At 57.6% G+C, this 27,484-nt stretch overlaps 1 protein-coding gene across 1 annotated transcript; it reads right to left on the reverse strand.

The window, feature by feature from the left end:
* Positions 1-65: 65 nt before the first annotated feature.
* SEMA6B (semaphorin 6B) lies at positions 66-27,402 on the reverse strand. The gene is made up of 17 exons (XM_037505121.1): positions 27,379-27,402; positions 12,168-12,317; positions 11,906-12,029; positions 9,757-9,817; positions 9,545-9,607; positions 9,043-9,144; positions 8,553-8,643; positions 8,129-8,248; positions 7,580-7,668; positions 6,008-6,225; positions 5,056-5,187; positions 4,740-4,889; positions 3,702-3,884; positions 3,467-3,613; positions 2,653-2,730; positions 2,487-2,545; positions 66-1,910 (listed from the first exon to the last, which is right to left on the reverse strand). The coding sequence occupies exons 2-17, from the start codon at positions 12,286-12,288 to the stop codon at positions 991-993; spliced, it is 2,658 nt and encodes an 885-aa protein (XP_037361018.1). The 5' UTR covers positions 12,289-12,317; positions 27,379-27,402; the 3' UTR covers positions 66-990.
* Positions 27,403-27,484: the final 82 nt, after the last annotated feature.

The following is a 27,484-nucleotide window of genomic DNA, read 5'->3' on the forward strand; positions in this document are numbered from 1 at the left end:
ATGCCCCGACACTGTGTAGGTCCCACCCCAGGGAGACAAAGCAGACCCAGAGCCTTGGGGGCCGGTGGTTGTAAACAGTTTTATTGATGGGGAGGGGATGGGGGAGGCAAACTCCAGAGAGGGTCCAGGACTCAGCTGGCCACGTGGCATGCATGGTCAGCTGAGGTCAAGGGGAGGTCACAAAAGGACAGGTGTCGTGGGACCCTCTGACCACCCTGGGGCCATATTTACAGGGGCCCCCCACCTATGCCACCCCCCAGACCCCTGAGCCCTTCAGGCAGCTGCTGCCAATGACTTCTGGGCAGGCCTTCCCGGCACCCCTGCCTGAAAACCCCTCCTGTCTCCCCTTCAAACTCCTAACCGGCACCTTGGAGGCTCCTGGGCCTTCTGGAAGCCCTGCATTGGCTTAGCCAATGCCCAGGCCACTGGGGCCCCCGCTCACACACAGACACACACACTGCACGCACGGCCTGCCCCACGCACACCACAGCAGCCCTCAAGGACACACACACGCTCATCTCCCCACTTCCTGGCCCCTTGCACACAAACACAGCATGCACACGCACACACACCCACACACGCCAGGAGCCCGGGTTGAGGAGGGACCTTTGAGGGATGGAGAGGCTTGGGTCTGCAGCTGTAGCCCCCCACATCCCGCTGCCTCCATGCCCCCAGCCGCCACCCCGAGAACGGAGTTGTGCAATTGGTTAGAAAACTGCAAAAGAAATGCAAATTGGAAAACAAACCCAAATCCACGCGCAGGTCAACCTCAAATCCATAGCACATTCCTCCCACCCACCACCCCCCAAACCGCCTCAGTGTCCTGCGGCCCCGGGGTTTTGGGGAGGCCGAACTCATTGTGCTTCCGTGTGGCGGAGGGGGCCCCCACGAGAGTGGGGTGGGAGTCTTGAGCACCCACTCGGAGCTGGGCCGGGTCTCTTGCTCCTGGTTCCCGTGGCTGGCACTGCCAAGGCATGGGGGGGTCCCGGTCTAGGGCACGGGGGGCGCAGTCCTGTCTGTGCCCCCATAGGAGAGGATGTGGGCCAAGTCCGTGCTGGGCCGGGAGTGGCGGCCACGGTGCCGGTCTCCGGGCCGGCCCTCCCCGCTGTTGAAGGTGTGCGTGCGGCGCAGGGCGGCAGCCGGCGGGGCGTGGGGCCCCGGCCTCCGGAGGCTGCCTGTGGGCGGCGGGCTCCAGGGCCGCGGGAGGCTGTCGGCAGCTGAGGTTGCGTCCGAGGGGCCCGTGGGCGCTGACACCACCCGCCGGCGGTCCGGGCTGGCGTGGGGGGTGAGTGGGAAGTCGCCGTGGGAGGCCCGGCAGGGCCGGGTGGCATAGAGGCGGGCGTCGGGGGCTGGCTCGCCTGGCGCTGGGGGCTGCTCCGGGGCACGGGCTGGGGCCAGCAGCAGGAGGGAAGAGGAGGCGGAGGCGGAGAGCAGGGGGTGGCCATGCTCCCAGGCTCGGGGGCCCAGGGCATGGGGGTGTGGCGTGGGCAGGCGCTTCTGAGGCAGTGGTGTCTGCTCAGGAGTGGGCAGCAGCCCTGAGTCCAGATCGTGGGGGCCGCCCTGCAGGAGCGTGGCCTTGGCCCAGCCGTTCTGCATCAGCGGAGCCAGCAGGGCCTCGGGGGGTGCCCCAGGGCCAACACCACCGCCTGCGCCCCGGCCTCCGGGGCCCCCTGCGCGGCGTTCGCCCAGCCGGCTCACACTCAGCACGGACTCGCCGCCCCCGTGGGCCAGGATGGCCTCCTTGTCCTTGCGGCGGGCCAGCTCCCGGCGCTCTCGGAGTCCCACGTACCAGCCCACGCTGAAGCCGGACACCACGGCGCCCACCACGAAGGCCGCCACCGACGACGTCACCAGCAGGTTCACGGACACCAGCCCGGCTCGCTCCTCCGACAGGCTGGCCCGCAGGAGCCCTGGGGGGAGCGCGGGCTGAGGGGCCGGCCGGGGCCTTCCCACCTCCCGCCGCCTCCGCGGGCCCCAGTATCTGTCACCCGTCCTCTGGGAGTTCATCTCTCTTGAGAAATCGCTCCCCTTGAAGCCCCATTGGTCCCTCGGTGTCCGTTTCTCTGGGGCCTCACCCCTTAAAGTGTGTCCCTCTAGTCTGTGACGTCTGTCACCCTAGGGCTTGGCTGTCTTGGCATCGGTCTGTCTGTCTCTCATTTCCTCTCTCTTCCTTTCACAGCCTGTCTGTCTGTCAGTGTCTCTCTGTCCCCTGGTGTCTGTCTTCTCTGTCCATCTGTCTGCCTCATGGTATCGCCCTTTCCATGTCCATCTGTCTGTCCTCTCAAAGCTCATCCATCCATCTGTCTCTGGTCTCTCTCTGTCCCGGGGTCTGTCTGTCCTTCTATATAGAAATAGAACCCCCTGCCCTTCCAAAGCTTGGCTGGGAGCCAGCCCCACCCACCCCGCTGAGCAAGGATGGCAAAGGGCATGAGAGCCCTGGAGGTCCAGCATGGAGTCTCCAGGCCCCCTTCCTGCCCCTGTCTTACCTGTGCAGTCCCCTAAGCCTGAGGTGCTGGCCCCGGACACATCCTGTTCAAAGGAGGCTCTGAGGGGGGAAGAGAGGCAGGTGTAGAAACCCTCTCACGGAGCCGGGGGTGGGGTCCTGTCACACTGGGTCACACCCCCCCGCCCCCAACCTTCCCCTCCCGGTACCTGGTGCCAGGGCTAAGGAAGATGCAGGAACCGTCGGGGGCCCACCCGCAGTAAGGGTCCTGGCTGCCGATACAGTTCCTGCGGTAGACAGGGGCCCGGCATGTGGGTTAGTCAATCTCTCCTGCAGGCCCGTCCATCCCAGGGCCCTCACGGCAAATCTCTGCAGTGGGGCTGATCCTTTGCCATTTTAGCAATCAGGGAGCCGGCGCTCAGGAGAGGTCACTTTTGCCCAAATGCAGAGCCGGGGTGGAGCCGGGCGGGCTTGCTTCGGATCATCATGGCTTTGATGACAGATGTGGGCGAGGGTTCTCACGTCAAGGGGTCTCACGCTGACCCCAGAGGTGCCAACAGTTTATCTGCTTCTGCATCTGGTCTCTATCCATTTTGGAGGCAGGGAGACAGTCGCCGCCTATTCTCCTGTCCTGCTCTTAAAAGTGTCACGCAGACCCTGTCTCTCCCTGCACAGTCCTCGAAGGGCTCCCGCCTCACTCGGGGCCAGAGTTCAATTCCTCCCCACAGCCCACAAGTCCCTACATGACCTGCCCTGTCCCCTCCCTGCCCTCCGCGCTCCTCTAACTTCCCCCAGCTCTGCTGTAGCTATACGGGCCTCCTTGCTGGTTCTCCCACATGCCAGGCATGGCCCTGCCCCAGGGCCTTTGCACACGCCGTGTTCGCTGCCTAGCTCATTATTCAATGAAGCAGGATGCTGTTGTGCCCTGGACTTCAATTTGGCTCTTTCTTTCCCTGTTTATCTCCTTTCCACCCCTTTTCTTGCCTTCTGCAGCTGATCTGGGGGTGGGTGGGAAGCACTTACTTCATGCACCCCGAGTACTGCTGGCATCGGGCCACTGGCACTCGGACTACACATCGGGGAAAGGCTGCCAGCAGGCCACCTGAAGCTGTGTCTAGCTCCAGGCTCAGCAGCTTTTGCCCTGTCTCGTCGTCACTAGACCGTCCACACCTGGGGGTGAGCAGATTGGTAAGACTCAAAGGGGGCATTCCATCTCCCTGCCCACCTGCCCCGCCTCCTGGCCTCTGCCCAGCCCCACCTGTCTGGCCGGTAGGTCTCGAACTCCTCCAGGAAGACGCTGGGCCCGCTGGTGCCCAAGACGCTGGCATTGGGCCAGATGAGAAACTTGAGGACAGTGCCTGCCTCAGATCCCAGGAACACGACTGTCTGGTTGCCCCAGGGGCCAGCACCCACGTCCACGGCCACTCTCGTCAGCTGGTGCCTAAGGCCGGGATGGGGGCGAGGGTCAGGCTGATCCCAGAGCCCCCAAAGTCACCCCAGGCCCACGCGGTGATACCACCCACGCCCAGCAAGGTAGGCAGCTGCAGTGACATGGTGCACCTCACGGAGAGGAACAGATCCCCACTGGGCCCCCCCTTGGGCCTGCCTCTCCCCGTCTCTGTCTCTCCCCAGCCCTCAGTCTTGCTCTGCTCCTTTCCGTGTCTCTCTGTCTTGAACTTCCTGGATCGTGTGTGTCTTTCTCTCTCCCCCTCTCTCCCCTCTGTCTCCATTTCTTTTTTTACATGATATCTCAATTTTGCTTTAATTTGCATTTCTTTTTTTTTAAAAAAAAAGATTTGTTTATTTATGCACACAAGAGCTGGGGTGCAGGCCAGCGATGCGGGGGTGAGAGGATTCACCAGAGACAGAGTGGGGAGCAGAACAGGTGGATTGACTGAAACACACTGCTGAGGGGAGCAGCGGGGAGACAGGAGAGGTCTGCTGCGCCGTGTGGGTAGCTCCCTGGCCGGGGATGGAACTCGTGGTGCGGTGGCTGGCCGTGCTTGATAGCACTGTCTTTAAGCCCTGCGCCACCAGGGAGGCCCTGCCTCTGTTTCTTTCTCTGCATCTCCCTCTCTGTCCTTCATCTTTCTCCTGGTGTGTGTCTCTCTCCCTCTCTCTGTGTCTCCCTCTGTTTCCGTCTCTTTGGGAAGCCCTGGAGTTGTTTTCAGCATCTGCCCTTCCCCTCCTCCTCCAGCCTGCAGACGGCTCCCTCCTTTCTATGTGCCCAGCATCCTGGCCTGGGCTCCTGCCCACCCCCTGGCTGACCAGGACCCCACCAAACGTGGGGACCCACCGCATCAAGGTGCGCACGATCCAGGGAGCGTGGCCCAGCGACGGCACTGCCTCGTCCATCAGAGGGTGGGTCTTGACGAAGTTGAGGATCTCATCAGGGAAGGCGCTGGAGGTGTTGTACTGCATGCCGGGAGCCGCACAGCAGCCGGGCCTAGCGGAGGCAGGGGTTGGGGCAGGCTTAGGGACCTACTGCCCTGCCCAAAGGGCCTCGGTTTTCCCCAACTGCCCAATGGGTGTAGCTCAACTCAGCGATGGCTAAATAACCACCTGAGTCCCGCCCTAGGGGCAGCGCCCGTTTCCAGACGGGAGGCTCTTACCGGGGCCGCGGCACCTGATCCTCCGGCACAGGCGTCCAGATGGACTCTGGGGACTTCTGCTCGCGGAAACGGCCTTCGAACACAGCAGCCACCTGCATCATGTCAAAGGCGCAGACGGCCGAGCCAGGGATGCTAGGGGGCGGGGGGTGGTAGAAGAAAGGGAAGGGTGAGCCTGGCTGGGTGTCCCCCCTGCCAACAGCATGCAGGAATCCTCCTCCCGCGCCGTCAATGCTCAGACCCCTGAGCTGAGCTGCTGCCACCCACCCAATTCTGTCACTCCAGCTCTCGGTCAGCACTCACTCAGGGCCACAGGAGGCTCTTCCAGGACACCCTGTGCCCAGACACCCCCTGTCACTTGCCTGGACATTGAGCCTCCTAGATGTCACTCTTGCCCTCTTTCAACCCATTCTCTGGGAGATTTTGACGAAGTTGCAAATTTGACCTTGTCCCTCTCTTGCTTCTCAAGCTTCCATGGCTCCCTAGAAGTCTCAGCATAAAGTCCAGGCTCTTCCTGGTTGCCTGTAACCTCTCTACCCTCACATCTTCCACTCTCTCCCCACTCTCTCCACTGTAGCCACGAGTCTCCTTCTTTAAATGTATCAAGCTCATTGTAGCCCCAGGGCCTTTGCACGTGCTGTTTCTGTAACTTAGAGCACTCTTCCCTTTTCCTTTGCACTCATCAAAACCTAGATCCAATGTCCCCTCACCCAGGAAGCCTTCCCTGGTCTCCTCCCAAGTAGGGCTGCAGCTATCCCCCATCTGCCCAGTTCTGACTAAAGGACTTTAAAGGGTCAGTGTCTGCTTATGTCCCATCCTGTCCTAAAACTGAGGCCTCCTTGGGGTCCAATCTGGCCCAGCCCAGGTTTCCAGAAATAGGTGATCAGTGAATGCGGGACCTCTCCATCCATGGCCACCCGACGCTTGCGATTTGCTCCCATCAGTGCCTGCTCACCTGTTGCTGGGGGTAGAGAAGACAGCAAGGACCACAGGCCGCCCCCCTAGGCTGACCACGCCCGTGACGGCCTGCAGCACGTTGAAGTAGAAGTGGGAGTCCCCAGGCACAGAGCAGTTGAGCCTCGCCTTCAGGAAGGAGGTCCACTGTTTCTCCAGCACACGCGGGGAGCCTCCCACATCATTCTTGCACACCCGGGCCACGCGGGACACCACCACCTGGGCACGACAGCAGGCAGGTGGGGCCTGAGTCCTAGGTCCCAGGAAGACCTACCTGAAATCCATGTTGCCTGCCTCGCAGGCAAGCACGTACACTGGTTCTGGCTCCCACCCACCACACCAAGGCGCCCAGGGCAACAGGTTCCCCAGCAGAAATGTGAGGAGGATATGATGATTATAGCAAGGAGACCATCATAGCCATAATCGCTTCCACCTATGACTCACTCGCAATGACCAGGCACTTTCTTCTCATCTCTTACATTTCTCCCAAAGTTCTGCAAAGGAGAGTCTACTGATATCTCCTTTATATAGATGGAAAAATTAAGGCATAGAGAAAAAGAAGGCAGCCTATGGTCACTCTAGTAGTAAATGGCTCTCTGTGTACTTAGCTGTCTTAGCCCCTTGCATGAGGGGAGGAGAGATGACTAGATGGGTGGGTAAGTGTACAAGTAGATGAGTGGATGGATGGATGATGGATCGGTGGATGGATGGGTGGATGGGTGGGTGGATGGATGGATGGATGGATGGGTGGGTGGATGGATGGATGATGGATGGATGGGTGGATAAGTGGATGAATGTCTAGGTGCATGGAGGATGAGTAGATAGATGAACAGATGAAGGAGATAATGATAGAGAAATTGATGAGTGGATCGATGGATGGATAAAAGGCTGACTGGAATGGGTGAAGAGCTTATGAAGAGGAGATAATTGTACATTCAGAAGGGTGGGCAGATAGAAGGGGAAATGCATGGCGGATGGATGGATTGATAAGCAGGAAGGCAGATCAGTGCATGGTAATGAACGCGTGAACAGGTGCACGGAGAAGTGAATGAACAAGAGAATGAATGGGAGAAGGTGGCCAGAGGGCTAGGTGCATGGCAGGGCTGGTGACAGGTAAATGGAAGGAAGGATGGAGGATGGCTGAGTTGGTGAGCGGGTCATGGGTAGATGGATAGATTGATAAATGAGCCGACAGGCGTCTGGGTGGGATGAAGAGCAGATAGGTGGGTGAGAGTGTGGCTAAGTTAGGGGGGGGTGTGAGAAGACAGATGACTGGAGAGCAGACGAAGGATAGATAAATGGATGGTAGATGGAGGGGCAAATAGCAACAGCACCAGGATTGGAACCCAGGAGTATATCTGAGCTCAAACCTGTGGACATGACCCAGGGCTGTGTGTACCAAGGCTGCTCCACAGAATCCTTGCAGCCTTATGCCCAAGCCTGGCTGGGGTGAAGGGCCTCGTGGACCAGGCTCATGGATTCACCTCTGCTTCCTAGTTCCCACAATCAGAGCCTCTTAGCTTCATGTTCCATTACCAGGGCTCTGAGGTGGGGGTAGGAGGTAGGGCCTTACCTTCTCCAGGTAGTTAAACTCCATTGCGATCTCCCGGAAGAAGAAGTAGATGTGGCTGCCCCATTCTACCGCGTGGATAAAGTAGGGCTCTGTAGGAGAGGAGGGGTCAGAACTCAGCCCCTGACACGAGAAAAGGAGTTTCTGGGCCTGGGGACACAGCCTGGGTGGCTTTTTTATGGTGAAGGGGGGATATTGGTTGATTGCCCACGCAAAATAAAATAACTCGAAGTTGTTGAGTTTTTCTGTTTTTTTTTTGGTGGGGGCAGAAAGGTCAGAAGCCTAAAATCATCTCCAAATATAGCAATATCTGCTATTCGCGTTAAAGAGCTGAGTTCCTACTATACCCCTCTGGTAGCTCCACTTCAGATTTTGAAACCACCCATCCCCAGCAAGTTCTACTTTAGATCCAACTTAAATCATTCCTGTAGCTTTATTATCAAAGAGGCCAACGAGTTCCAAAGGTGAGATGGACTCTCCTCCCTGTCTGTCCTGGTACTCTTATTCTGGTGGGGGGATGTGACGAATGCCAGCCCTGCCAGGTCACTGTACCTTTGAACCACTTGGAGTCATGTTTCACGGTGCGCAGGGTGGGCCGGTCTCCGAGGCTGCGGTAGATGACTGCATCGATGGCGAGGAAGTCAGTAACAGTGGCCGTGAAGAGCATCCCATCTGTGGTCCATGGAGGGGGACGCAGGTGAGAGGTTAGGCAGTAAAGGCTAAAGGCCAGCTGGGGCAAAACTCCATTTTCCAAGACAGCCCTGAGCCTGCGTGAACGCCTGTCTCTAGGCAGAGTGCTGACCCTACCTGCGCCCCCAGCCCAGCTGAGTCTAGATCCTGGGATGAGATTCTGCCTATTTCACAGCTGGATGATCTCCTGGCTGCTTTCTAAAAGACCCCAACTCAAGAGAGGAAAATGTGATGCATTGCTCAGGGTAGGGACCCCATCAGATGGTCAGCATTGGGGGACACTCACCAGAGAAGAGGGCGACATTGGCATGTTTGGGGTCGTACGGGCAGCGGGCCATGCCACTGATGTTCTCCCCGAGAGGCTGCAGCGTGTCCATCTGCAGGGGAGACAGAGTCTGAGAACAGTTCCTGGTCACGCCTGGTACCCCTGACTGCCCCAATCCCCATCTCCAAGGGGAACCCTGGCTCTCTGGGATGCTGTGTGACTTAGGTCAGTCACCCAACCTCTCTGGGGCTTGGTTTTCTGATCCATAAATGAGTCTAAGATTCAGTCCTAGTCAGGCCTATCCCTGGGTCGTCGCTTATGTAGTTTCAGCTTCCCTGACCCCTTTGGAAGCCTCCTCTTGAGCTCTGGGATAGGGACAGGGAGGGCCTGTCCAGTAAGGCTTCCTGTACAAGACATGCAGCCTGGGAAATCGCAGGGCGAGCGGAGGCCAGGGGCCAAGGCCAGGGCTTGGAAGGCCAGCAGGCAGGGCCGCTGGAGAGCGGAGACTCACACTGTAGTTGGCGCATATAGGGTTGAAGGCGTTGGAACCGCACACGAACAGCGTGGATTCGTCTCGAAGTAACAGCACCTTTACAAAGTTTCGACACTCGGCCTAGGGGGTTGGGAAGATAAGTCAAGGGGGTGTGGTCACACGTGTGGGCGTGGCCATGTCGGTGGGCTGTGATAGGGCCTGACACGGGTGGGAGGCGGAGCCAGGGCATCTAGGTGGTCTTGTGGGAGGGGCCAGCGATGTGGGCGTGGTCAGGTCTGGGGCCCCTGTCACAGGTCAGGCTCTGGCAGAGGCCAAAATAGGAGCGGGTTGGAGGTTTGGCCATGACTAAGGGAAGGATCTAGACAGGGATCTAGACAGGGAGCTACACTGTATCCACGGTCATTAGGGGGTGGGACTATGCCAAGACCAGAGTTGACAGTAGTGACCGCCAAGGACCACTTGGGTCTGGGTTGGGGTGTGTCAGAGCAAGGCCAGAGCTGGGGGTGCGGCCAGGGCTCACCTCTTGTTTGCCTTTCATCCTACACACGTTGATGTCGCTGGGGTTGGAACGCCAGGTGAGTTTCTGAGGACAGAGGGAGCTGGTGAGGGGAGCAGGGTCCTGACAGACCCAGAAACCTCTGCCCGACAGAGACAAGCCCACCTTGCACCCTAACACAGTGTTAGGTCCCCTTAAACCATGGCCCTTCCCTCCCACCTGAGCCCCCTGCTCACCCGCTGGTACCGCAGCTCTGAAGACGTGGGGGGCTCCAGCTCCACCCGGTACAGGTTGTCCCTGGGGATGGGTATAGTTAGTTGGACTGAGGGGCCTCCACCCCGCCACCTTACAACCTCCCAACAGGAGACGTGGTGTCCATCTGAGAACACGCAGGTGCGCGCCCACGCAGCTGCCATGCGAGTCCCCACCACACCTACTCCCTCGCCTCACCTGCTTCCTCACGCCTAGAATGGCCTACAGGTGCTGGTGCAGCCCACATGCCTTAACATGCCACCTCATGCTCACACGCCTGCAGCCCCGGGGCCTGCACCCAGTGTGAGCTGCCCAGTGCTTTTATTTTTTATTTATTTTTTGCATGTTTTATTTATTTATTTGTTTGTTTCGTTTTTACATGCACTGGGTACAGTCAGAAGCGCGGGAGGGTGAGAGAATTCACCAGAGCCAGAGCGGGGAGCAGAGCAGGCAGAAGGACTGAAGTACACTGCTGAGGGGAGCAGCGGGCGGCAGGAGAGGTCTGCGCGCCATGTGGGACCCTCCTCCGGTTGCCGGGAGCAGCCGGGATCGAACCGGCGCCGCAGAAGCCGCGGGCAGCCTCCCAACCCAGCGCTCAGCCGCTGCGCCACCGGGGAGGCCCTGCCCAGTGCTTTTACATCGCATGTTCCCCTCCGCACCTCTCAGTCTCCCCAAGACCTGTCTCCTCCCCATAATGCTGCAGAAACTGCCCTAGCCAAAGTCATGGGGTCCCTCATGTTGTCAAGGCCAGAGGCCACTTTTCTGTTCTTCCCCCTTCCTGTCAGGGCTGGTCCCCCTTCCTCCTGGGAACCCCTCAGGACACCCCCCCCCAAATTGCTTGACTTCCCTCCCACTTCTCTGGTGCCCCCTTGGGCTATGCTACTTGTTGCTCAGGGCTGGGTCGTTGTCCTTGTCTCCCCACAGTACCCCTCTTGGGCAGCCTCATCCATTCCAGGGCATCTAACCCCGTCCACACCCTGACAAGCTCGGCCAGCAGTCTTGCTTCCAGTCTGGGCCCCCAAGATCCAGATTTGAGGTCCAGCTGCCCTTCTGGGGAGACTCATGGGGGCTTCATACTCAACAGGGCCATGTTGTACCCAACCCTCGCCCCAAACCTGCATCCTAGGGGGGCAGCTTTGTCCTTCCATGGGTACAGGTCAAAACCTAGAAGTCATGCTTAACTCCCCTTCCCACATCAGCCAGTGCTATCTGCCTTTACTGTCTATCAAGAATCCACCCTCTTCTCAGTCCCTGTCTAGCCTCCATTATGACCCACTTGAACCAGGGCCCTCCCTGGTTCCCCAGGCTCCCCAATGAGCCCCAGTCGGTCCTTCCAGAAACAACCACCAGAGGGCGCCTGTGAGCACAGGGTTCAGGGCCAGGCCCCGCTTTGCTCACAGCCCTCTGGGCCCCCGCTTTGCTTTCTGAGAGACCCCTCCATGCCCACAAGGCCCTGCCCTGCCTTCCCCTTCTCCTCCCTACACCCTATCCTTTTCCCTTGCTCTGTTCCGGTCAGGCAGGCCTCCTTGCCGCTCCTCCAACAAGCCAGGCACAATTCTATCTCAGGGTAGGTTGGGGCTGTGGCCTCTGCCTGGATTTTCCCTAGATTTCCCCATGGCTGGCTCCATATCATTCAAGTCTCAACTCAAATGTCACCTCCTGAGAGAAGCCCTGGGGTGCCACTTCAGCATCCTCTGTAGACACCCCAGCTGTCCCCACCTGCTACCACACCCCAGATTCAGAACCCGGGGCTCCCTGGTGGCGCAAGGGGTTGAGCACTGCACTATGGGGCAGTCCGCAGCCTCTGCAGCACGAGTTCGATCCCCGGCCAGGGAGCAACCCACATAGCGCGGCAGACCCCTCCTGTCTTGCCCACTGCTCCCCTCAGCAGTGTATTTCGGTCGGTCGGTCTGTTCTGCTCCCCACTCTGTCTCTGATGAATCCTCTCACCACCCACAACTCTGGCCTGTACCCCAGCTCTTGTGTGCATAAATAAATAAGTATTTTAAAAAAACAAAAACCAAATTCGGAATCCTCAAAAGCCATTCCATGGACACACAGGTCCCATCTAAAAATGCCTCCACCTGCTCCCCACACCTTACCCGGCACACCCTGCGCGACAATCCCCCGTACCTGTCCCCGATGAAGAGCGTCCTGTTGACCCTCAGGACCCGCTGGATGTTGAGGTCATCGGGGCCCTCTGCAGGGGCCAGGCGTCCCGACCCGCTCCCCACGAACACGGGATAGTGGTTCAGGTCTAGAGGAGGGGGAGGGAAGGGTGTGACCCAGGGTTGGGGTGAGCACAGCCCCTGGGGGGAGGAAGGCAGCAGACCCAGCTGGGACACCGGAGCCTCCCTCGCCAAACCCCCCCCCCCGCCCCAGGATCCCCACTTACAGTCCTTGGGGGCCACACTGAGAGGTGGCAGCTCCTCGGGGAAGAGACCGTGGGCGCCCCCAAGTAGCAGCAGTAGGCGCAGTAGAGCCAGACGGGGAGGGGACGCTCTCGGGGTCCGCATGGCGAGGTTGGGGCGAAGGGAGGTGACACCTGAAGACGAGGGGCGGGGCGGTGAGCGCGGAGGCCTGCAGTACCGCCACTCGCCGGTAGAGGGCAGGCGAGCCGCAGCAATGTAGACCAAGTCCCAGAAAAATTCCCCTTTAGGATAATAATAAAAAATTACAATAATCATGGCGATAACGACAATAATAGCAGCACTTATTTAATTATCAGTACAACTTTCTGACACTTTAGTGAAATCTCAGGAAACGATTTCTATCAAAAATTAATAATAATGAGAATATTAATAGATACAGCACCTCAAAACATTTTAAAATTCAATCTCAAAAGTATATTTAAGAATTCTTAGAACTGAAACAAAAAATCTTAAAATTAAAGACTAAAGAAATTCAAAGGCTCTTGGAATTTTATAAATCACAACCTGGGAATTGCAATATTTTAGCATTGCTGAGTATTCTAGCAGTCCCAGTAAGTCTGGCTTCCTTCCCCAGTCCAGCCTTTCTATCCTTCACGGGGGTACCCCTGTGACAGGCCCCTCACTAGCACTCCAGGGGATCTGTTTCCCCTCCCGTTCAAGATAATGTGAAGAACCTTCCAGAGGTGTGGAGCCGAGTCTCCCAGTGATGATCTGGTTGGTGGAAACATGCACAGAGCTCACCCTCTGGAACCCAGCCCTCCATGCCCCTTCCAGAAGGGGCACACTCCATCTCCTGGAGACCCTGAATAAGAAATGAGGCAGCCTTGTTTTTCTAGGCAAGACCTGTGCCTCAGTTTCCCTGCCTGAGTATCAGGGACATTGCCATGCCCTGCCCTGGCCTCACAGCTCTGGGATTCTGCAGCCCTGGAAGTGAAGGTGATGCGGGATCTTTGCCCCTGGAGTGCTCTGAGGATTCAGGGCCAGAAAACAGGAAGGTCTTGCGTGGCCCGGCAGGGCTTCCGCTCCCTGACCTGCACTTCCAGGATTTGTGACTCAGCGGATGCCGGGATCCCATGCGTGTGAGGTCATGACCCTGTTTCCTCAAGGGTTTCCTCCCCAGGCCCCTCCCCTGCTCCACAGCTTCAGTGGCTCCCACCAACCTCCCAGGCCCTGCTCACCTGGCATTCAAGGCCCCCAACTTGACTGCTGCCCCGATAGCACCTTCCCACCCTCATGCTGCTGGCCCTTCAAGCCTCTTTCCCCGACCCCACCTGCCCAGGGTGCCCAGTTTTTTGGGTGTCTGCTCTGTGCCTTCTTTTTCTTTTTTTAAACAATTTTTACATGGTGGTAAAATATATATAACATTTACCATCTTCACCATGTTTAAGTGCTCAGCTCAGTGGCATTAAGCACGTTCATGCTGTTGCGCAGCCGAACCCACCCTCCAGCTCCAGAACTTTTTCATCTTCTCCAACTGGAGCTCAGGCCCCATTAATCTCTAACATCCCTTCTCTCCCCTCCCCCGGCTCCTGGCAGCACCTTTACTTCCTGTCTCTATGGATGTGGCTCCCCTGGGGCCCTCCTGGGAGTGGGTCACACCGTGTCCTGTGTCTGGCTTGTTTCACGGAGCTTCGTGTCCTTAAGGCCCATCCACATTGTTCCCTGTGTCTGAATTTCCTTCCTTTTTAAGGCAGGAGAACGTTCCCCTGTCTGCATGGACACACCATGTGTCTCTGCGTCTCTGTTGATGGACCCTTGGGTTGCTTCCAGCTTCTTGCTCTCTGAATAATGCTGCTTTCACTGCGCCGGGTGTGGGCGCCCACACGCGCATCATGTATGTACCCGGGTACGTGTGTGTGTGTCTAGGAGGGTGCTGGGTCATGTGGTCATTCTATGCTGACCTCCACAGCGACCTCACCACCCCCGCTCCTGGCAGCAGCACACAAGGTTCAATAGCTATATCTCCCCAGCAACGCTTGTTATTTTTTGATTTTTGATAATAGCCGTCCTAATGGGTGTGTGATGGTGTCCTGGGCTTCTTATCCCATGTTTTTTTTTTTTTCAGAATAATGTTTAAGAAATATCTAAGAATAAGAAAGTTCAAACAATAGCTTCCCTTCCCTGATCACGCCGCACCCAAGGCTGCAAGGCTGCAAGGGCACAAACCCTAGTTCTGCCATTTACCTGCCATATGGCCCTGGACAGGTCACTCCCCAGCTCTGGGCCTCAGTTTCCTCATCTGTAAAATGGGCACGGCAACACATCATCCTGTGGTGGGTGTTAGCACCAGGGATGACGCCACAAAACCCCCACTGGCTCTAGCAGAACTGGTATAACATCCAACCCATTTGGCAGATGTGGAAACTGAGGCACTGTGGCCCTGCCAGAGAGGATGTGGCAGCTGGACTGAACCCAGGGCTCCGAAGTTCCAGGGTTTTCCACAGATGTCTCTATGTCCTACATGTTGGACGGAGTAATGTTCATGCAAATTAATAATCACCCAGCCTATGCACCTGTCTGTCAACTGGTGACCCCAGCAGTAACGTAACACCCAGTTCACAGACCGACAGACTGAGGCCCCATGTCCAAATGGAACCTTGTGCTTAATTTTTTTCTCCTGGTTTTCTTAACTTTGCAATGCAACAACCTGGGGCTAGTAAGGGGTTTCATGTCCTCCCTCTGCCCACAGCTGCCCGCAGCCCCACAGATCCACTCTAGGCCATCGGGGACCCAAGCTCTTTCTTTGCCTCAGATCAGCTTCTCCTAAGAGACCCTCCACTGGGGACGCCCCATCATCCCTGAGCTGAAGGCCAAGATCACGCCTCCCTGCCCCCTCCACCACCCATCTCTGCCCAGCTCCCTCCAGAGCCGCTCACTCGTCCCATCTGCTCTGACTGCCCTACCACCCACCTAGTTCCCTGGCCCCCAGTGCTGCCCCTCTGTCTCCTCCTCAAGGCAGCAAAGGGATCTTTCCAGAATTCAAATCTCTCCTGTTTCTCCCCTGCTGTAAACTAGGGTCTGTTCTGGGGGTGGGAGGCTGTTTGGAGCACTGTGGGGTGTTGAGCAGCAACCCTGGCCTCTGCCTACTCGATGCCAGAAGCACCCCCACTTGTGACAGCCACAGATGTCTCCAGACTTCGCCATGTCCTGCTCAAACCCTTCTATGGCTTCCCAGCACCCTTGGATGAAGCTTCAGCTCCCCCCTCCCTTCCAGCTCCTCCTCCAGACGCCTTACTTGCTGTTCCCTCTGCCTGGAACTCCTTCCTTGTGCTCCCGGTAACCTGGTGACCACCTCCTTGAGGTTTCAGATGCCTCCTCCAGAAGGCTTCCCAGGTGATGCCCCAGACTGGGCAGAGGCCTCCTCCGGACTTCCAAAGCGCCTGCTTCCCCCCCTCCCCAAGTGCTCCAACCACCCTACCTCTAGCTGCCTGTTATCTCTCTCTCTCCCCACGGGGCTGGGAGTCCCTGAGAGGCCAGGGCTGGGTCTGTCTTGGCCACCCTTGCGTCCCCAGCGCAGGGCCTGGCTTACAGTGGGAGCTGCATAAATCATAAAAATAGCCAACACAAGGAACTCACCATGTGCCAGGCATCGTGGCAAGTACTTAAATTAACTTATTTAATCTGCGCAACCCACCCAAGAGGTGGGTGTGTTTGATGTGGCCCGGATACAGCCTGGGAAATCGAGGCGCAGAGGGTCAAGTCATTTGCCCAAATGGAAGCTGTGGAGCCGAGACTGAAACCCGGCCTTAGGTTACCGGCCCCCCACGGCACCAGATCAGGGCTCCCGGAGGCCTCTCGCGGGAGGTCTTAGCGCCTCGCCCGTCCCCTCAAGACCATCTGCTTCTCTCCATGAAACTCAAGGCCCTCCTGCCAGCAGCCGCCCGGCGCCCGCCTGCCCAGAAGTGGCCCCACCACCTGCCCCAGCACCTGGCCACCGGGAACCACCACGCAGGGCCAGCTGCGGGGAGCCACTTGGCTGGCATGTGCAGCCCCAATGTGCCGTGCACCCCTGCACCCGCATGTCTGAGGGCATGTGTCTGCGGGCGGCGAGCCCCTGCCTGCAGCCCGTGGGTGCGTGCTCTGGGCAGAGGCACAGCCAGGGCCATGACGTGCCCCTCCCCTCCAGGGAGGCTCGGGCTGTGGCCGGCCCCTCTGCTGGACCTCCAACCCCCCGCACACAATCCCGGGCACGGATGAGGCAACCCAGGCAGAGGCAGCAATTCCCTCCAGGGCGCCCTACTTCACACCATCTTCCTGGGAAACCCATTCTTGCACTGACCCCAGACCCTCTTCCTAAATGCCACACTACCTTAGTTACTATAACTTTGTCATTGGTTCAAATTTCCTTCTGGAACATTCTCTCACTTGGCACTTCTTGGGGAGGCAAGGTGTCCGGGCTACTCTTGACCCCTCTAGTGCTTCAGTATAAATTTTAGGATGAGCTACTAAGTTCCCAAACAAACAACAAATGAAAAAATCTGTGGAGAGACTCACCGGTAGTTGAACATCAGAGCAAATTAACCTATTGAACGACAACTGATGCCCCCACCCCAACCAGCACCTCCCTGCTCCCCCTTCTCAGCTGATGGCTCAGCCCACACCTGGGAACCTTCTCCCAAATAGCACCCCCAGCCAGCCTCAATCTCTCACACTCAGGTTGAATGTCAGCAAGCCCTGTGGCCTCTGCCTTCACATGTATCCAGAACTTTCACCCCTTCCCAGTTCATTCTTTGGCAAGACCCCATCACCTCCCACCTGGACCACTGCCTCCCCCTACCTGGTCCTCTGCTCTGCCTCTGACACTCGCACCCCCTCCCAGCCCCTGTCTCTCCTCTCCAAGCAGCCACAGGGTGCGGCTGTGAGCACCCAGTCAGGCCCTGTGCCTCCTCCACCCACAGCCCTCAGGGCTCCCCCATCCTCGGGGTACAAGCCGCCTAGCAGGACTTTCTATTCTACCATTATCTCCTCCCTGACTCCCCGCTTGCTCACTGCCCCAGCCACACAGGCCTCCTTGCTGTTCTCCAATAGGCCAGGCTGGGCCCGGCCCCAGGACCTCTGCATTGGCCATCACCTCCACCTGGAAGCCTCCTCCCAGATACTCACATGGCTCGCTCCTTATTTCAGGTCCTTCCTGAAACTCCACCTCCTCAGAGAGATTCCCCCTGCCTTCAACCACCCTCCCAAAGTCTAGCAGCCTCTCCTCTCCCCATCACCCCTTAGGCCCCTGGCCAGTGTCACACTCTCGAAGGGCGCTTCAGAGACTGTTACTCTGAGTGTGGTCCTTGACCTGCAGCATCGGACTCCCCTGTCCCGCTCCACACCCGTCCAACCGGAGCCTGCGCTTTTGCAAAATCTTGTGTAGTAACTGCTTAGCACGCACAGTAGTCCAGAGAAGCTTGGCTTACGCACAGACCCACCTGAATAAAACAATCATGCACGTAACTGTGTGTTCAGAGCCCGAATGTGCATGTGCAGGCTGCACATGCACATGCTCCCCTGGACTGAGCGCTGTGAGGGCAGGTCTGGGGGTGCCCTGACCGTGGGACTCCCCACAGTGTAAGGCACACTTGGTGCTCCGTGATGCTCGTGGCCCTTGTGTGAGCAGGCAACATAGCACAGATCTGGAGTTGAGTCCAGGGCAGGCTGACCTTCAGCCTCTCACTGGATCACAGACCCCCAAAGCCCACAGCATGGCCCGGGATCTATGTTCACACGTTTCTGTAGATGCAGCCACAGCTCACGTCTGCTCATGTGCCCGGGGGTGGCAGGTCACCTGTATCCGTGTGCACACACCTGTGTCCAAGCACATACACTGCCCCCCCCCATTGATGACATTCTGACTGTCAAGTAGTTTCTGAGGACCCCAATGAACTGTGGGTATCAGACTGGCCACTAGCCATGTCTGCCCAGCCCAACCGAGAATTCCTGTGAGGGGAACTGGCACAGAGGTAAGGCCGTCAGGAAACACTTCCCGGTGAAGAGCCCCGTGTTCGCAGTGTAGATTCTGGAATCTGGTGGCCTGGATTCAATTCCTGGCTCTGCTGCTTCTCAGCGTCAAGACCCCCAATGGTCACGTCACTTTTCTGTACCGCAGTTTTCCCCAATTACAAACTGTGACTTCTAATGGTCCACCCCCAGATCGCTTCTATCAGATGGAAGGACAGAGTCTAGACCTCACCCTCCGATAGAAACCGGCCGTGCACATGCGTGGTTTCAAAGTTCCTTTTAGCCTCATTGTAAAGGTGAAGTTCATTTTAATACTTTGTTTTATTTAACCCAACAGACCCAAAATATTGTCATTTCCATATGTAATCAATGATTAACGAGACATTCCACACTGTTTTTTGTGCTTAACCTTTGGAGTTGGTGTATGTTTTATATTTAGAGTCCATATGGATCGGCTGCATATGATCCAACTGGTCCCCGTGGCCAGTGGCCACCATTGTGGACGGTCCTTTAGAGGAAAGACTTGTTTAGATTCCTTCTCTGGCCTGGGCAATCTCAGCACAGGCTTTGAAAGGCCCTTGAAAGGCAACGCCACCTGTTCTCTGACACCCCCTCACCATGGAACTCCTTTAACTGTACATCCAAAATCAGCGCAGGATCTGCCACTCTCCTGCTCAAAGACCTACCATGGCTCCCTATTGCCCCACAGAAGAAAGCCAGCTTCATTCTTTCATGTTTAAAGACACCTTCCACCCTGGGGATGACTTTAACCTTTCACTTGCCCTCACCTCTGACCAGGAATGCTTAGAATAGACCAGTTCCACCTCCAGGCCTTTCCTCAGGCTGTCACCTCTGCCAGCAGGACCTTTTGGGCCTTTTCAAGTCCTGTATCCTTCCAGGACAGCCTCACAATCTCCCAGATCTGAGTAACCTGATTCTTTCTCCTTAAAAGCTCCACACCAAATCCTGCGCACCTCGCAGGTAGCTCACCAGTTAAGGCTACATATGGATGTTCCCTCCTCCAGGAAGCCTTCCTGACTGCCTTAGTTTCCCTCCCTGAACTCCCCCAGCCACTACTCCTTCTTCAGATTCAGCCAGCCTGAGAGCATCCAGGCCTAGCTCTGGTTCTCCTTGTACCCTAAATTGGAAGCAATTCAGTCACTCACTGGATGAACAATTTTACTCTGTGCCAGCTGTGTGCCAGCCACTGATCCAGGCAGGGGGACACAGCAGAGAATAAGACACTTGCAAAGCCCTGCCCTTGTGGGGTCCTGGTCCAGGGGGAAGGTGGGGGTGCACACATCATGTGATAACTTCTGTAATGATGGTGAAGCACTGTGACAAAAATGCACAGAATGATTGAATGATGGAGGGTGGTGGCAAAGGGGGCTGCTTTGGCCAGTGGTCAGGGACCTCCTGGGGCAGGGAGGACAGTTGAGCTCAAGCCTGAAGAGTGAGAGGGAAGGATGATCCAGTGGAGGAAACTGCAAAGGCCTGGAGACTGCAAGCAGGTCACAGCAGTGGGGGAGGTTGCTATCCTAAGGGAACACCCCTGGGTGCTCCCCCGTTTCCAGACAAGACACTGAGCCTTGATTTCATGCCTGCAAAATATGGCACTAGAACGGGAGCTGGTGACGTGCTTGCTCTATGTGCAATGACCTTTCTAGGGGACCGCGGCCAGCAGCTCCCCCTCTCTGGACCTCTCCAGACCATGGCAGAGACTCAGTGCCTGGGGCTAGACTCAGGCCCTCTTTCTCCATCTGCCCTGGAAAAGATGGGGCAGGGGGCAGGATGCCGTCTCCAGTTCCACAGAAGGAGCTCCTGTTAGCCCACTGCCCCAGGATTCCAGCTCTGGGGCCAGGCGTCCCCCGGGGGATCGAGTAACCCAGCCCAGCAGCCGGGCCCCAGCTCCATGCAGGTCTCATTACCAGCTCTGCTTACAGCTGCCTTCTCCAGCTGCCTCAGTCGCCCCATCGCTCCAGGACTGTCTAGGAACTTGGCAGAGTGGCCAGAGGGAGTCCCAGGGGCCCTGGCCACAGGGGAGGGTGGGCTGAGGAGAGAGGCCCCCTCCCAACACTCCCTTCATGCCGTTTAACTCATCCCTCCCCAGCCTGCAGGCAGCCAGTGCACCCCTGGTCCTTGGCCCTCTTCCTCATGTCCTGCGCCCCTGGAGCCTCGGTGTCCTCACAAGTGGGCTGAGGTGACAACCCTCCGCGCCAGGTTCTCACCAGGGGCAGATGAGCAACGCAGAGTAGGTGCTTGATTAACCGTATTGACTGCCGTGCATCCTTGGGGTACGCCCCCCCTTCTCTGGGCTTGCTTCCTCCTCTGTAAACAGGGGGTGACAATGTCAGCTCCGTGGGGACAGGGGGTCGGGCTGTCGCCTAATAAGTGCTCAACAAACACTGGCTGGATGAATGTCCCACGGAAGGTCCCTACTTAGGAAAGCGCTGCAAGGACTTGTTTATTCCAGACTTCCTGAGCGCTGACTGCATGCCAGCTGGGCCAGGGACACTGCCACGCGGGGTCTCGCGTGTCAAGGGCTCTGCACAGTTGGCACACGGTTAGCGTTCAATGCTGAGCTGCTCTTTTGAAGAGGACGGTGCTCAAGGTGCCCGAGTGGTTTTCCACGGCACCCGACAGCTGCCCTGCAGAGCAGGGGTGGCACCCTGCAGACGCAGGATGGGTAGTGCCAGCTAAGATTTTATGAAGCCCCTGCTGTGACCCAGGTGCTGGGCCAAACCCTTCCCAGGTATGAATTGTTTCCTGCCCACCTCAACCTGGAGAGACCAGCGCCATCATCCACATTTCACAGATGGAAAAAGAGGCTCAGAGAGGGGACGCCATTTAGCCAAGGTCACACAGCACGGCAGGGGGCAGCTGGGACTGCAGCCTGGGCCACACGGCTAGCTGCCTCTTGCTGACATTTACTGAGCGCCCACCAGGTGCCATCTGCCGCTGAGGAGGCCACGGAGGCTGAACACTGGGGATCAGCAAGTAGAGACCCAGGAAGCTGGATTCCCACTCAGGAAGTTGGGGTGAGGAAGAAGGATCTCGAGTGGGGGACACAGTCCAGTCCCAGGGTTCCCAGCCCAGATGGGGAGGATGAACTCCCAGGTAATTAATTTTAATCACTGTTTGGCAACTGGGCCTCCAGGAGGCAAATCGGAAGCAGCAACTTGTAATTAGGGATGGGGAAGGGGCTGCCTTCTTGCGGATGTTGCGACCATTGCAAAGAAATTAAAGTGCCATTTAAGCCAGCAGGTAATTAGGGGGCACGAGAGGGGGCTGGCTGTAGGGGCTGGGGGGGTCCTAGAAATTCCAGGATGGGCTTGGGGCTGGGTGGATTGGGCACCCACAGATTCCCAAGGGGGTCTCTGGGCAGGCCTGAGGGCAGATGGAAGATGTCCCAGCCCAATCTGGAGGAACTATAGAGGTGTCAGGCCCTGTTCTTGGGGTTCAGATTTGGGGGGCAGGTAAGGTTTAGCTCTAGCGGGATTAACTTTAGAGAAGACAAAAAGACTAAGTCCCTGCCCTCTGTGTCCTCCATCTGGGAGCAGAAGATGGGGAGCCCCAGCCCCTACACTTGGGGTTCTGGGAACCCCCCCATCCAGAATTCCTCCAGTCACTGCTCCTCTCCCTGAGGCTCTGTCTGGGAGAACCCATGATCCCTGAGGGGGGAGGATCAGGAAGGTCGACGTGGAGGGGTCTGCATGAGAGACGCAGGGTGGGTAGTGCCAAGTGCTGCCGGGAAGGGGAGACCTGGAGAGTGAACTTGAAGAAGACAAAGGAGGGAAGCAGGTCCTGAGGGTCAGAGGGACCACAACTGCCGGTGAGTCAGGGCTCAGGAATGGAGGAGAGGCTGGTAAGTGATAGGGGCTCTGGGTGTTGGGGTGTGAGAAACGTTCATCAAGGAGAAAAACAGGGAGGAGTAGGGGCCCCGGTTTGCTGGGTGACCTCGAGGAACTTGCCACCCCAACAACCTATGCTTCATTGCTCCCCAGAGCTTGGGACTCGGACCTTCAAAGGGGAATGACAGCAAACACTCATGGGACATCTATCGTGTTCTCAACCTTCAGCAACAGGCTTTACGGAAAGTGCCAGGTGGGAGAGGCTTTTCCGACCATTTCACAGGTGAGGAAATTGAGGCTGAGAGTGGACAAGAAACACGCCCCAAATTGCCCAGCCAGGAAATGGCCAAGCTGGACTTGAACCCAGACACCACAGTCTCAGCCAGGCATCACCCGGGAGGCAGGGCCCTCAGTGCCTCCCCACGTTCATCCATTAACAATCACAGTCACGCACCTGCAGCAGAGCAGGCGTTCCCCACCACCCCCAAACTCAGGATCTCTGCTCCTACTGTCTGTCCTCCCACAGCAGGGAGGGGGCGCTGGTGAGCACCGCACCCAGGTCCTGCCCCTTCTCTGCCCACAGCCCTCCAGGGTGCTCATGTCCTGCCCTGGGCCCAGGAGGCCTGCACCACCTGCTCCCATTGCCTCCCCCTTCCCTGTCTCACTCTGTCCAGGCACATGAACCTCATTCCTGTCCTTCCAACCCCCCAGGTGGGGTCCTGTCTCAGGGCCCTCGCATGTGCTGTGTTCTCGCCTAGGCTGTTCCCCGAGGCCTCCGCATGATGGGCTCCTTCTCATTTTCCAGGTTTCAGCTCAGTCGCCACCTCCTCAAAGACACCCTGCCTGACACCATCAGATAAAACAGCCCCGCCCTTCTCAGCCTCATCATCCAGGATTATTGTCTTATCCAGGTACTCACTATAAATGATTGGTTTTATTTCCCCGGTTAGTGTCCATATCTCCACTCTGGGAACTTACAAAGGGCAGAGTCCACTCTGCCTTGGTCATTGCTGGTCCCCAGTACCTAGCACATAGTAAGTGCTCATCCAATATCTGTCAACTCATCAATGAGAACAAGGACCCCACAGCTCCAGGGCCAGGCCATACATTCCTGCCTTTCAAAGTTATTTCTTTTTCTGGAGTAAGAAAAACAATAGGTCATGCCTGGCATTTTGCCTGCTTCCGCTTGTTTAAATGTTCAAGCTTAAAGGAGCAAGAATAGCACTGGTGTTTTACAGATGCGGAAACTGAGGCTCAAAGAGCGGGCAGGAGTAAGTAATGAAAGGATTCCAACCCAAGTAAGTCTGCCCTAACTATGGCAATCTCTAAGGGCAACGACTCAGAGTGACTGTTTCAAACTCCCAGGGACTCCGACTCTGGCTTTCAGAAAGGGAGAAGGTTCTGAAACTATAATATTAGAAAACACGTGGCTCCCCCGTGAACTCCTACACATCCGCCGTGGCCCCAGCTATAACCTCCTCCCCAGTGCATCTTTCTTGATCCAACTGGTAGAGATCAGCTTTCCCCAGGCCCATGTGTTCCCTCTGCTAGGGCTCTTACTCCACGTAGCAGAGAGGGTCAGGGTCTGCCTCTGCTTCCCCTCCCACGAGCCTGGAAGCCTTTTGAGGGCCAACAAGGCATCAGAGCTAAAGGCTCCTTCCTGAGCTCCAGCATCACCCAACACGGGGCATGGCATATAGGAGCCGCTGGGAGTACTCATTGAGTTATCAGTCCTGAGGTGGCCTGGATCTCCCCCCGAGAACCCACAACCTTCTCTGGGTTCCTGCAGTGGGGAAATTCTCTCCTAGGCCAGCCCTTGGAAGGCAACTTGGTCTGGGCCAGGACACATCCTGGGAATTGTAGTCCTTACTAGACAGGGCCTACCTCACAGCAGACCCTGGGGTGGCTACCTTTGGACCCTGGGACCAGAAAGTAAAGGGGCATTTAGGGCAACTGGTGTGGGGGGGGCACATATGACTGCCCAAAGGGATGTAAGAAGGGTCCCTAGCCCTCAGCGCATTATAACATCTGCTACTTTCTCTAAACATCCCAGAGGGCTGGCCATGATAAAAGAGCATGATGTGGCTCAGGCCTGGATCTCTTGGGCCATGCGCTGAATTCCTGCTGGCTCCCTGATCATTTGACCACAGGACATGGGCCGGTGGCTGGGGCACCACATCTGAGGCTGCCTTGAGCCTCAGTGTCCCTATTTCTGAGAAATCAGACCCACCACAGTCAATCCCAGTCACCACTGCATCTTGGAGGAATCAGGATCTGAGAATGTGCAGCCCCTTAAATGGCCTAGAATTTCAGAATCATGGTATTTTAAACATTACAGCAAAACGCCACAGTAAGTGGAAATTGAAAACAACTCTGGAGGGTTACCTGGGCCTAACCAACACCAGACTTATTTTTCCAGAATTTGGAAAGACGACTCTCCACCTCCACTTGCCTGCCTCCTGTGACGAGCGACTCCCCACCCCCTGAGCAGCAACCTTGGTTGTCAGGTGCCTGTTTCCTACTAGGTCCCTGCTAGTGACTGCTCAAGTCTGAAATGTTGCCCATTCCACCCTCACCCGGCTCTAAAGCCTTCTGTGGCTCTCTAATGCCTTTGGGAGTAAAGTCTGTTCCTCAGTTTGGCATTCACAGCCCCTGCCCTCCTCTCAGGCCTCCCTGTTCATTTTCTCCCACACCTAAAACAGTCACTCAGGCTCCCCCAACACACCCTGCCGTGGTTGTCTTTACCACTCCCGCCATCTGGAACACCTGTCCCCTCTCCTCCCGGCAACATCCTTCCATCCTTCAAACCCAGCGCCAGCATCTCCTCCTCCAGGTAGCCTTCCCTGATTCCATCTGCCTCTCTCTTAGCCGCCAGCATCATCCAGCAAAGGGCCAGGCACGCAGGAGGAGAGCCACACCCAGGGTCAGCTAGGGACACCTCCTTCCCAGGAGACGGGCAGTGACCAGCGCGTCCTTCGGCCCCCAGGGACCTGGCTCACCTGTCCCGCTGGCTGACGTCAGGGTCACCTTCCCAAGGGCAGTTTGATTTCTATCTTCCAGGCCCAGCCCCAAGGTAACCCCAGCAACTCCAGTCTCAAACCCTGGACGATCACTGCAGATGTCAAAATCTCTCCAGCCCAAATCCCCAGTGACTGAGGCCCCGCCCAGGTGACTCAATCCCTCCACTGCACACATTCTCACCTCCTTGGAGGTGAGAGGACCCTGAGGATTTGGGTGCTCAGCCCCGGCAGGAGGAAATGTGGAGAGGTTTCAAAGGCAGAAGGTTCTGTGTGACCCTCCTCCGTCTCATCTCCCTCCACTCAGAACTGAAAACCAAAGAGCACCCCTGACGAGCCCAGAGCCCAGAGGGGGCCAGCAACTTGCCTGCGGCCATGCTCTCTCCTCCTGGTCCCAGCCTTTTCTGCTCCACAAAAATTTTTTTCTGGAGGGGGGTGGGGTGTTGCAAGACCCATGTCTAATTTCTGCACAGCTCACCATCAACCGGGCTTCTGAGGCAACCCTCAGCTGGGGGTGGGGATGCAGGAGGGTACTGCTAACATGGGGTTCCTTTCCTCCTTCACCCCATCTAGCAGCCTCAGGGGCAGAAAGGTCTGGCTCCCCTCTTTGCCCACTCTGCCCCCTCCTGGGCTCGGTCTCCTGTCTGCTTTTGGGAATGGGCTGCTTCAGAGTGGACGCTTTAGTTCAATGAGGCTCCGAGAGATGCCAGCTACCCCATACCCACCGGGGTCTCTTCTGGGCCACACTGACCCCCAGACAACTTCCCAGGGAGCTGGTTCTGACCCCACCCAGGACCCCCAGCCAAGTCCTCCATGCTGTACTCTTTCAAAGAGAGTTTCAGCAATCGCCTGAATATTTCTGAAAATGTGATCTCTGAAAGAAACTGTGTCTAATAGGATGTGGGAAGGGGTGGGGGTGTCGTGGGGGATGGATGTCCCAGGTTACTGAACTTTGATTTTGGAGAGGGTATGTGGACGCCTAGTGAAAAGCTGCGGGAACCCAGAAAAACATGAAGCAATGCAATTTTGCAAATGGAGTGTGTGTGTGTGTGTGTGTGTGTGTGTGTGTGTGTGGCGGGGGGGGGGGGTCCTGTAGCCCCAGTCACTAGAATCACTCTTCATTCCTCCTTAAACCCAAATCCAGATCTTGAATGACTGCAGTTCCCTCTCCTAACCCTAAGCTCCAGCTCCCCTCCAATCTGGGGGTCAAAGATGACATAATGTGAAGAACGCCAAAAACCTCAGCCAGTTAGGGGGGAGGGTCTGGGTATGGCCCCCAACCCCAGGACTCTTGCAAATACTCCCAGCTCCAGCATCTATACCTATTGGGCAGGGAGGAGGGGTCTCTATGGCAGCGTCCCCTCTGGGAGGTGCCCCAAACTCGGAGGGCACTAGGGGGAGCGCAGCAGGATGGGGGGGCACGTGACCCCCGCTCCAGGAACCAATCAGCGCCTGCAAGAGGGGGCCACACTCATCACCCCCACCCCGCCTAGTGCGCTCTGAGAGAAACGCTTTCTTTGTCCCTTTGTCAGCTCTTGGGGGGACCTGCACCCCCGAGCCCCCACTGCAGCGGGGAGGGGGATCCGGACCCTCTGGTTCTCTCCCCCACCGTGGCCCTCCCCCGCGGCGCGGGCCCTGGACGCGTTCTGGGCCCGGCCAGAGGCAGGAGAAAGGCACGGGGGCGCCCAAGGTGCGGCGGCTGGACCGCGGAGTGGGGCGGGGGGCTTCGCCGCGCCGGGACCACCACACCAGCCCCGGGTGGCCCAAGACTTAGATCTCAGGGCCCCGCCCCCCAACAACACCCCACCCCCGGCTAGCAGACCCCCTCCCTTCCCCAACCCCCCACCTGGGCCCAAATCCAGCTCCCCAGCGGCGCAGCCGCGAGTCCTCATTATTGTGCCTTCTAGGCTCCCCCCCCACAAAATCTCCACCCGCTGCGGTGCCGACAGAACCCCCATTATAGCTCTACATACAGGCCCCCCAGTCAAGAATCCAGTGCCCCCCCCAGCTGCAGTACCATTAGACACCCCCATTATGGAGATTCATTTAGCGCCCAGGCCCAAATCCAACCTCTTAAAAGCGTTGCTACTGGACCCCCATTATAAGGCTCCTTAAGGCGACCCCCCGAAAATCCAGCCCCTCTCCCCAGTTGCGTCGCTGACAGATCGTCTCCTCACAGCGCTCCACCAGCCCCTTCTCGGCTCCAAACCCATCCTCCCAGCAGCGGGGCGCGCAGACTCCCCCATTATACCTCCAGCCCGGCCACCCCTGCCAAGAATCCAAGCCCCCGGCTGCGTGCCGACGGACACCCCGGGATGACGACGCCCCAGCCCCCTCTCCAGACGCCCCGGGGCGCTCACCTCGAGCCGGGCCGCGGCGAGGCGCGGGAGGGACGCGGGCGCGGGCGGCGCGGGCGGGGGGTCCGTGCGCGCACCTGTCCCGGCCGGGCCGGCTCAGCCCGGCATC

The sequence above is a fragment of the Talpa occidentalis genome, unplaced genomic scaffold, assembly GCF_014898055.3.
Source record: "Talpa occidentalis isolate TD23 unplaced genomic scaffold, MPIMG_talOcc4v2.1 talOcc4.12, whole genome shotgun sequence".
Classification (NCBI taxonomy): domain Eukaryota; kingdom Metazoa; phylum Chordata; class Mammalia; order Eulipotyphla; family Talpidae; genus Talpa; species Talpa occidentalis.

Coding starts and splice junctions, on each gene's coding strand:
- SEMA6B (XM_037505121.1), bottom strand. CDS start 12,288: ATGCGGACCCCGAGAGCGTCCCCTCCCCGTCTGGCTCTACTGCGCCTA. Junction 7,669..8,128: donor TGACTCCAAGTGGTTCAAAG/GTACAGTGACCT, acceptor CCTCTCCTACAG/AGCCCTACTTTATCCACGCG. Junction 5,188..6,007: donor TTCTCTACCCCCAGCAACAG/GTGAGCAGGCAC, acceptor CCCGCCCCCTAG/CATCCCTGGCTCGGCCGTCT.